The following is an 11559-nucleotide window of genomic DNA, read 5'->3' as shown; positions in this document are numbered from 1 at the left end:
AGATATTTTTTGCATTTTGATTGGTTATTGGTTGCGTTGCGTGTGAGTGAGTGAGTCAATGTGGAGTGTAGCTATCGGAATTTGTTTTTGGGCTCGCCTATCCTTTGAGCAACTCTGGTTACTACTTGGACCAAGCGAAAAAGATAATATTTGGGGATTTCTTCTAATATAAAATAAAAAAAATTATTTTCAGAAAAAAATTATTTAGATTTTGATTATTAGAATATATATTTTTGAGTTTATGTCAAGTTCGTCATAGTTCTGGCGAACTTCATTTATTTTTATAGAAATTACTGTATTTTCAATGAATTTCAAATTTTATATGAAATTCGTCGTACTCTTAACGAATTTTAAGTAGATTCTTCCATAAATATTTAAACAAAGTAAGAACGAAACTCAATATTAGCAGCTATTCTTCTCTTTGATATCAATCTTTTAATTTACTTTATACAATATTTAGAATTTCATTACTATCTATTCATGATGATAATGAAATAGTATATGATGAAGATAGTTCTATCGTATTTAGGTTTACTCAATCAGTAATTACATATGGCACCTGAAGTCAACAGTCTAATAGCGTTAAAGAATTTGATATTACATTTTATTGGCCAACAACACACGAAAATAGTGAAAAAATTTACTACAAATATCTGTCCGAAATAGATAACTCTTTGTTTTACAAAAGGTATATCATAAATTATAGTTGTGATAGTTATTTTTGTATTATTTTTATTAGAGTTTAGGTTTTGAGAATATTTTATGTTTTTTGAATTAGGTATCAGTTACGTGATAACAAAGACATATGTCTTTTAAGGTGTGGCACAATTGTTGGACAAATATTCATCTGTTGGAATTATTTATTTTTCTTGTCGAGTTCGAGAGACGAGGATCATCTGTAGATACTGTTGATGATTTTTCTTTAAGTGGAACCGTTAGAAGAAATATTAGAAGGACAATGTTTGACTTAATCTGCTCATGTGAACGTCCCAATAAATTTTTTCTAGTACGCAAGATCAAAAGCGCTTACCAAACAAAATAAATCAATAAAAAAAAAAGAGTTACACAAATTCAAATTTCAAACATATAAAAGATATGAGCTATAAAGTGTACCACTCGGAGGAGTTTGCGTGCTATGTTGTCAATCTGATTCAGCCTATAAGGATATCTCCATACTCTAACAAGTCTTGCCCCATGAAATTTCATTCTAATAGCATAAATTACAATAAAATAATTTTAAATTAATTAAATTTTTATCAGACATATTTAAACTAAGTCTAAATAATATAATCTATTGGACTTAAACAGTAATCTAAATAAAATAACTTAATTTAAAATTAACTAAATTATTACCAACCACATTTGTCAGTAATAAAATGAAAAGAAAAACAGAAGAATATAATTATTAAAATTAATTATAATTAGTTCAAACGAAACAATAATCAAAAAGATTTTTTTTTTCTTAACCAACATTTATTCATTCATAATCACATGATTATTTCACATATTCTAAACTAAAATCACACATGGTCATGTAAACTAAACTAAATATATCATCTAATTATCAAATTAATTAATATTTAATTAATAACTTAATCTAACTAACTAAAGAAACATATTGTATTAACATAATAAACAAAAGTAAATCAAACATAAAAGAAAAAAATAGAAAAATATAATTGCCTAAAACTAACAAAACGAGGAGATAAAAAATTTTAACAATGTCCAAAGAAATATACTTCACAAGAGAAGAGAAGATGAGAGTGAAGAGAATGAAAGTGAAAATGAAAGCGAACGTGAAAGTGAAAGTGAAAGTGAGTTGTAAAAGTGAAAAATGAAGTGGTCTCCCCTTTACGTTTTATAGTTGGGTGAATTTGAGGTGAAATTCGTCGGAGGTACGACGAACTTTATAAAAATAATAAGGTTAGCTAGAGGTGCGACGAACTTGCCGTAAATTCCAGAAAAAAAAATATATTCTAAAAATTAAAGTCCGAATAATTTTTTTCAGGAAATAAATTTGGTGCACTAAAAACAGATATATCCCAAGATATGAAAAAAGAAAAAATCTCTTGTATGAATTGGAGGAACATCCATATATATATGAATTCTGAGATGTCTCTTCTATGCAGTGACACGTGGCTTTATTTTTCTGTGCTACATAGGAACCTATGAACCTAAAAGCTTGCAAGCACAGGTTGATGCAGATGGGCTTATCATAGTTAGTCAATTGCTGATCATAGTTTTTTTTTTTGGTAAACCAGCGAGGCCTAAGCCCAAGAAAAGAAAAATAACTAGTTGGAGGGGTTAATGCCCCTGTTTACATCATTTATAAGGATATCTTTCATCTCTTCAGGTGGGCTATCAAGAAAATAAAATTCAAATTGTTTTCTTATACTAGCTTTGGCCAAGTGGTCAGCAGAGGCGTTGCCACTTCTATGTGTGTGCATGACTTTGATCTCCCAAGGCTTATCCTTCAGTTTCTGAATTTCTCTAACTAAGGAGTTGTAATTTTGGCTTTTCCTTTCTTTACTTATTTCTTTGTAAACTTCCAGCGAATCAGTTTCGATAATTATTCTCCTCATCCCCAAGTCCCATGCCATGCCGAGGCCATGAAAGACACCCCATAGTTCTCCCTGGAAGGCGTGACAATTTCCCAAATTTGCCATGAATCCTCCTACCCAATCACCTTCATGAGTCCGAATCAATCCACCACAACCCGCCGTCTTCACATTTTCTATTACTGATCCATCTGTATTCAGTTTCACCCATCCAATAAGGGGAGGTTTCCATTCAGTTCTTGTCTCTGCTATCACTTGTCCTCCTTTTTTCATGTTCAATTTTTTGAAAGCTTCCTTTGACTGGTTTATGGCATTTCTAATTATCAACACAGCATTTCGAGGTCTATCAAAAGGTGAAGAGTGAACCTCTTGGTTTCTCCATTTCCACAAATACCAACATGTAATAAAAAATTCGTCTTTCCAAGAAAAAAAAAAAGAAGATTTACCAATATTATTCTCCAGGTTTAGCATGATCCAGTTATGGAGATCCGTGCCATAGAAAGTGACTGCCACTTCCGGATTGATAATCTGTTTCCATATGATTGCTGCCTTAGGACAGTCTCTCATCACATGAATAATGGTTTCTTGCTGGCTCCTGCAGTGATGACAATTGGGATTTGTTCCCATGAATTTTGCTTTTCTACTTGCTGTAAGTAATCGACCATGAGCAAGCTGCCATATGAAAATCTTCACTCGTTCTTGTCCCTTCTACTTCCATATGCTGCTCCATCTTATGTCATTATGAGTGTTATTGACTGGGAACAAGTTCTTATAGGCCGAGGCGATTGAAAATATACCATTAGGTGTATGATTCCAGCATATCGAATTCGTGTGACCTTCATTGGGAGGAGGGATGGATTTAATTTTATCAATAATTGATGATGGGAGCAAATGACTAAGTTCCTCGAAATTCCAGTTACCATTCTGATTTACATATTTTGAGACAGTTTCATTCTCTTTTTTCCTTGGAATTGGATTGATGGCAGCTCTGATTAAGGAATTTTCTTCCTTTACCCACTTGTCATACCAGAACAAGGTGCTTTTGCCGTCTCCAATAATCTTGTGGCAACTGTCTTGTAATTTACCCCATAATTTTGTCTCTTTCCACAGAGGAGAGTCATTTGTTCTGTAGGATCTTCCAACCTCATCTTTCCTTCCTTTTATATATTTATTGTACATTATCTGTGCCCAGAGAGAGTCCGATTTAATCCATAAATTCCAAATCATCTTCATAATGAAAGCATCATTAACAATGTCTAATTTTCTCATTCCAATACCCCCATCTATTTTGGCAGACACCAAGTATTCCAGCTCACATGGTGCATTTTTTTCTGGCCTTGTACTTCTCCCCAAATGAAACTTCTTTGCATCTTCTTTAATTGTTGGCAGACCCCTTTAGGTATTCTTGAATGCTGCATGTCAAAGTTTTGAAGTGGACATAGGACAGTCTTTGCAATACTAATTTTTCCCGCTAAGGATAAACATTGAACCTTCCACCCTTTTACTTTGCTTTGCATTCTATCAATCACATTCTTAAAATTTTCTTTGCCTTTTCCTATGGTTTGTTAGCATAGCACCCAAGTACCTTCTCAGGCTTTGTTGTTCTTGATAATGGCACAAATCAACGATAGCCTTCCGATTTGCTCTTCCTACATTGTTAGAAAATAAGATATTTGTTTTTGAGACACTTATTTTCATACCAGACATTCGACAAAATTCTACCATACATTTTAAGATGGTTTTTCCCTGTTCCTTACTAGCTTTTCCAAAAACCAAAAGATCGTCAGCAAATAGGAGGTGTGAAATATGTGGTCCTTCTATGCTTATTCTCATCAATCTCCATTGTTCCGTCTCTACCTTCTTCTCTATCATAGTTAAACTATAATCACATGTTAATACAGTAAGGTTTTTGTTTATTTTTTTCAAAAGAGCTTACTAAGCCAATTGCTAATATTGTAACTTTTTTGTGAGACAGGTGGATATTTGTGTTTTTATGTTATAACGGGTTGGTAGATGTTGAACAAAGTAATATTGTCATTCGAAGGCAATAGGTGAAAAACAATAAATGCACTGAAAGGGGATTTTTGGAAAAAAAAAAAAGACTGGGTGAATTCTAAACACCCTTAATAACAACAACAACAACATAATAATAATAATAATAATAATAATAATAATAATAATAATTACACAAAACATTATAAAGTTTAAAACATTCACATAAACTAAAAAAATGTAAAAAATTATATAGGTCTAAACAAAAACATAAATAACTTTTCAGGTTAAAAAAATTAGAATGCATCAACAATTAATAACGTACACTTTAGTTTAGGACAAATCACCAAAATAAAATATTTGAGCTTTAAATTTATCGAAATACAATTTTTATAAATTACATACGAAAATGCAATTTTTTACAAAACTATATAAACGACGAGAGGGGTCCCACGGATTCCAAATCAACATAAACCACTACACCTCTTCAACGGTTTATGTTGGGATATGTAATGGCCAAAAATCGTGCTCACGGTTTTTGTGTAAATGCGAAATACGCATAAACCGCGACGGGGGTATATATATAGTGCAAGATCTTAATCCACAAATTAAATAGTTAACTTACTAATTAAAATATGGTGCTCGCAACTACAAACCTGCATTGGCATAGTCTGAAAACTCTGGTGCATTCATGGCATCGAGATCCAAAGCGGACATAAAAGAGGCTCTCCGAATAGATGTTCACTTGCTAGTGCATTAGCCATGTCCTCTACATCTGACTCGATGGTGCAGTCCGCTTGATCTCATTTGCATTGGGATGAATGACTTCATAATTTCCTTTATCATTTTTCTCTTTGCTTTTACTGATATAACCTTCCCAATCAAAATATAGCTCAGATTCTTCAACAATATTAGATAATTATTCGAACTCCATATACAGCTCAACGACAGACACTTGTGATTGAGCTTGACAATAGATTGAGAACATCTCCTGCAAACATACATCATCAGTGATGCACATCACCTGAAATTGGATAAACACACCGAACACTAATATAAGTCGCTTATATGAAATACTCATCACCCTTTTTAGTGTATGAGGATCTATATTTTAGCAAATATAACTCTTAAACTCCTCGAACAATTCTGTAAATGAAATAACAAATATGCATGGATTATTACACATAAATATCACACCTTCAAGTATTTTTGATAAAATTTAACTATAGTAAACTTTTAAACTATTATTATTATTATTATTATTATTATTATTATTATTATTATTATTATTATCCATTTCTTCCTTAAAAAGAAAAACCAAAACTCTTTTTTCAATAGGCAAAACAAAGAAATTAAATATTAAAATGCTCCAAAAAAATAGCATATAAGTCCAAAGAAGAAAAATAATAATAGAATCAAGAGGGGAGAAGCAAGACGAAAAAGAAAAACAAGAGGAAATGAACAGAGTCGCGAATACTCTTTATACAGAAAAAAAATACACAAATCATTACTAACATTTACCTATTAAAAAAAATTAGTGAAAAGATTTTGTCCTTTCTTAAAAAACAAAAGGAAATAAACGGCTAATTTTTTTTTATATTGGTTAAATATAGGTGTAATACATTGTTATGGGAAAATTAGGTGTTTTTTTTTTATATGGTGTTTTATTCAAATCGGACGGTCCGATTTGTTTGATAAAAAAATAAACTACAAATCGGAGGGTCCGATTTGCTTGAAGAATAAAATAAACACGAAATCGGAGGGTCCGATTTGTATTTTTTATTTTTTTTAATTTGTTGAAATGAAAATCGGACGGTCCGATTTCAACATTAAAATTTTTTTTATTTTTGAAATTACAAATCGGACCGTCCGTATTGTAATTTTAACTTTTTTTATTTTTTTTCAAACTGAAAACGGAGGGTCCGTTTTGTGCTAACACCATATATATGTAAAATATCTCTCTTCTCCACATTGTTGTATTACTGTCTTCTCTTCTCCATATAAAAAATCAAAAGCGGAAATAAACAGAGTCACGAATCCTCTTTACACAAAAAAAAAAAAAAAATTACACAAATCGTTACTAACATTCACATATTAAATAAATTAGTGAAAAAATTGTCCTTTCTTAAATTGTTATTCATGTTTTCAAAAAATTTATCACTTCTTGAATTTGATAGTGCAATTTGTTGTGACAGTAATCAATCTCATAACGAATTACACTAAATTTACATAATATCGGCATAATACACATAATGTCACAATATCCAAAACATTTTGCCTCCGTATTAAGTACAAAAGTCACAATAAATAAAAGTTTAATTTTTCAAAGATGTTAGGAACACCGTAATGAGGCCAACTAAAGATGTGAGGAAGTGACCATAGCCCATAGACGATCCATATTTGGAAATTTTTTTTTATATAAATAAATTAAATATTTTATTTATCAATAAATATAATTTAGGAGGTACAGAACATTATTTATTTCGTTTATACATAATTATGAGCATATCTCGTTTATTATAACCTTTTGAGTATAAAATTAAATTGTATTAAATATATAATGTAATCATTTTAAAATATTAGTATTAATAATCATGTTAAGATATTAGTAATTATTAAAAAATTAAATTAATTTAAAATAAAAATTAAATTAATATCATTTAAATCATATTTTTTTTATAATGATACATATATCTCGTTTAATCATAAACCTATCTCATTTACATTGCAAACGAAATATGTGTATTTTTTAAAACTTCACATTTCTCAATTTGCAAATGAGATAAAGCCAAATAAAAACATCATTTATCTCGTTTACACAATAAATATATAAACAAGATAAGTTTATAATTGTTACACTATAAGCGAAATAAATAATACGTAAATTAGTAAATGCCTCCTAAATTACATATATTGGTAAATAAAATATTTAATTTATTTATATAAAAATTTCCATCTATATTTTGACAAATGAAAATCCGCACTTAACATGGGTGGTTTTTCCATTTCAGTAGATTCATTTGAGAGGTAAAGGCCAGACAAACTGACCGAATTTGATATTAAGCAGTACAGACGTCAAAATGTGCTTGAAACTAAACAACTGTCTCTGGAAATAAACTAAGCATGTGATGAGAGACACATCACACATGCAACTAGATTACAAAGGTTTACTTCTTTTCGCCATAATCATCATATTACTATTTAATTATATTCAAAAGTTTTCCGACGGACAGGAGGAGATCGACCAAACAAATCCGGAGCCAGCTTCAACGATTACCGCCTTAAGCTCTCCACTATATAGTCAGCATACAGAGTCCTTCAGAATTGACCAAAAGAACAAAGTTATATCAGCCATCACACACGACTTATTTATTAACGAGAAAGGAGAAATAGTAACCGCAAAACTTTTGAACCAATACAGGTTCCCAATTAGCCAGGACAAAGTAAACAAATCTCAAGTGTCGAAGTGAGATGGAAGTTGCTTACATGGAGTGCTTGATCGCTTCGAATGCAGTTGAAGCAGGCAGAAAGTCATTTACAGCAACTTCCTTGTTCTCATTCTTCTTATCTAATTCATTTGTGAAGGAAAAACTAAAATATATTTCAATGTGCGGCCCTTAATGGACCAGTGTGTTCAATTGTCTTTTGGAAGGATACAGTCTTCGAAGAAACGACGGATCTCAGCCAAACGATGTGGAGGAAGCTCCTTGATGTCATTGTAGTGTCTATACTCCGGATCATCAGCACAGACAGCGATTATTTTGTCATCTTTCTCGCCCTGTATTTCGTTGGAATAAACTGCTCTCGATATTCAATGATCAAAGGAGAAGTTCTTCATACCCGGGAATAGGGGAATGTAAATATACCTGGTCAATCATAGGCATGAGACCAATAGCTTTGGCACGAAGAAAGCACCCTGGAAGAACTGGCTCCTGTCCGAGTATCAGCAAGGCTTAGCCACAGAATAAGTATATACCACAATGACTAAGATACATCTTATTATAAATGAAAAGATTTTATTAGTTGTATGACTCAGATGGAAGACTTTAGGGGGGTATTTGGGAGAGGCGATGAGACATGCATGAGAGACAACCACCAAGCCATGGACTCAAATGTGCAAAAGAATTTATTCATCATTAGCTGAATTTGTCAAATAATAGTACATCTGCCGATGTCTTGACATGATTAAACTTTGGATCAGCAGAATATAGTTTAGTAAGAAATCTATGTTAACGATTTTAAAAGTTGGTGGTTAATGTTACTTTGATACTTCATAAGACACATAATATGCAGACAATTGCAGGAGCTTTATACATAATGAAGTTGCAATACTTCCATATGAAGATAAGCATGATGCTTACAGGAAAATGTTGAAATATTGAACAAACAAAGTACCTGCATAATAACCAAGACATCCATGGGATCACCGTCCTCACAGATAGTTCGTGGGATAAAGCCATAGTTGTGGGGATACACAACTGATGAGTAAAGCACACGATCCACCTGTACAAGATCCACTCATATTCAGCAAGAGATCTCACAATCAAGTATATAAGTGAAATAACTGAGCAATCATTATTATAACCTACCTTAATAAGTCCTGACTTCTTGTCAAGTTCATATTTGACTTTGTTTCCTTTCCCAATCTCAACCACCTAGAACACTCAGCCACATTGCATTACAAAATTGATCAAATCTAATCTCAGCAGGGATTAAAATATTATGTTACGTCCATTGAAAAAGTAAAAAAAATATTCAATTCAGTGAACAACTTCAAAATAAATAAATAATAAAAAGTTAAAAAAATCTGTACTACTATAATGATTATCATCAAATGCCAAATAGAAGAAATGTTCTGCATCTATCTATCTAAGTGCCAATTCTAATATTATATATAGCATATAGCATTTAATGGAAAATGGAGAAACAAAAAAGGAAAGAAAGAATAAAAGATAGTCATGATATGCTTACACAGTTGAAGATCTGTGGAGCTCCTGGTCCTACATTGAGGAGAAATTACTATTAGCTAGGCAAACCAATTAAAAATAATAATACTAACAAAAAAGAAGCAGAGAACATAGTGATTGAATTAATAACATGTCATAATTTTTTCACCATATTGCTGAATGCATGCTTACCAATCTCAAGGTCATGCCAAGGGTGTGCAGCAACAGATCTCCTGGTCATGGATGAAATAATCCTCTCATTAAGAGGTGGATGTGAGGAATAAAGAGGCATGGGAACTTTTTCTGGAATCTCAATTGGGGGAACTGGAACTGTTTCTTCAGCCTGAAATATAAATCATTAATTAACATAGTACTAGCAACTACTTTATTTCTATACAATAAGGGAGCATAATCTCACTTATTATATATATTTTAAAATTATAACAAAAATCTTTCGAATAATTCCTTTCTACTGTCTAGGATCATCGAAAGCAAACTTATAAGATAAAGTAATATTATATCAATGACATCATAAAAGTCAATCATCACAAGTAACACGATTTGCCGTGTGAATACCGACACTAATTATCCTATTAAAAATAGATACGATTTGTTTCTTTCCCAATCTAAGATTCCCAATAAAAAGCAGAGTCACAAGCACTGTGTATGGTTATAGTTACGAACTAATTATCACTTATAACTTACATTCGCAGTTTCCGTCACGATTTCAGTCATGGCGTCTTGCAACTTCGGATTCCCACTGACAGTCAAGAAACAAAATAAATCAACTTCAAAGAACAAAAGCGATGATTTACATAACACGAACACATGCAAGGATCCTGCAAAAGTTTCTGCATAGGCAACGTTTTCCATTTCCAAGTCGAAAACGTTTTCTATCGAATAAGGAAATAGAAAGAAAATGGAAAATATCGAAAGAGACTGTAGAAAATATCAAGACCAAAACGAAAACAGATCTGTGAAAATCGAATCAGAAACAATAACCTTCTACTCGACTAACAACCACAAAACCTCAAGAAAATATAACAGAGAGATACTTTGCGGAAAACAAACGCGATTCAAAATGAATCAGGTAAAGATTCAAAAATTAAAAGAAGCAAAACTGATAACAATACATTGAAAGCGATCGGAGTTCGTGAACTAACACAAAACAAAACAAAAAAATCAGCCAAAAAAAGAAAGAAGAGTAACACAGGGAAAGCAGCTTAACAGAGCGGGAAAAAGAAAACAAAGCTAACCGGTACAAGATTGAAGTCTCTATTTCAGAAGAAGTGAAGCCAAACAAGCGCAGATCTCAACAAAAGATACTGAGAAAAGGAGAGTGAATAGTTGTGAGTTGTGACTACAAGAAGAAAATATAGAAGACTCTCTTTATAAACGGAGAAGGGGTAAATTAAAAGAAAGAAGGAGAGGTTCACGCACTCTGTTTGCTATTTCTTTGCCATATCGGGAAGCAACATTAACGAAAATGAAAATAAATGATTAATTAATTAACGAACATTAAATAATAAATAAAAAAATCGGTGTAAGAAAACTCTTTACCTTGGGGAAATGAAAGGAAATGGAGGATGAGGAGAGGAACGTGGAGGTGGAAAGGAAAAGAAAAGAAAGGAATGCGTATATTCTGCAGAAGCGAATAAGTCGTGTCTCCAGCTAAGTTGATGAGTGACCTGTCGTATTCTCATTGGGTGTGTTTGATTTTAGGTATGGACCCTACCGTTGACGGTGACGGCCGTTCCTAACTAACGGTCGTTTGCTTCTACTCCGTTTTTCGGTTAGATTTTGGGCGGTGCCACTGGCCCACACTGCCAAATGCGAAAAAGGGAAGTTGTGGTGGGATCAGGTGTTGCCGCGCACTCAATTGTCCGGCACTGTGTTTCTCTCAAATGGAAAGGCAACCTTCAAAAGGAGCCGCCACTTTATCCCAAAAAAATAAAAATAAAAATAAAAATAATAATAATAATAAATATTTTAATTATGAAACTAGATAATTTAGAGAGTTTTTATCGAAATAAGGCACAAACTCATGTCTACGTATCATGTTT

At 32.2% G+C, this 11559-nt stretch overlaps 1 protein-coding gene across 4 annotated transcripts; it reads right to left on the bottom strand.

Annotated features, from left to right (window-relative positions):
• Positions 1–7463: 7463 nt before the first annotated feature.
• On the bottom strand, positions 7464–11166 carry LOC130935593 (soluble inorganic pyrophosphatase 4-like). Of its 4 annotated transcripts, XM_057865404.1 has the most exons (12): positions 11057–11114; positions 10937–10950; positions 10753–10821; positions 10202–10256; positions 9689–9839; positions 9522–9550; positions 9140–9205; positions 8946–9053; positions 8417–8482; positions 8208–8328; positions 8037–8118; positions 7464–7866 (listed from the first exon to the last, which is right to left on the bottom strand). In XM_057865404.1, the coding sequence occupies exons 4-12, from the start codon at positions 10229–10231 to the stop codon at positions 7824–7826; spliced, it is 696 nt and encodes a 231-aa protein (XP_057721387.1). In that variant the 5' UTR covers positions 10232–10256; positions 10753–10821; positions 10937–10950; positions 11057–11114; the 3' UTR covers positions 7464–7823. The 4 variants fall into 4 exon arrangements, with proteins under 4 accessions (XP_057721387.1, XP_057721386.1, XP_057721389.1 ...); XM_057865403.1 differs by lacking the exon at positions 10937–10950 and having other exon boundaries at positions 11057–11135; XM_057865406.1 differs by lacking the exons at positions 10753–10821; positions 10937–10950 and having other exon boundaries at positions 11057–11166.
• Between the last annotated feature and the right edge of the window lie 393 nt (positions 11167–11559).

Source organism: Arachis stenosperma, chromosome 6 (assembly GCF_014773155.1).
Source record: "Arachis stenosperma cultivar V10309 chromosome 6, arast.V10309.gnm1.PFL2, whole genome shotgun sequence".
NCBI lineage: Eukaryota > Viridiplantae > Streptophyta > Magnoliopsida > Fabales > Fabaceae > Arachis > Arachis stenosperma.
This window is presented reverse-complemented; position numbering and strand designations above follow the sequence as displayed.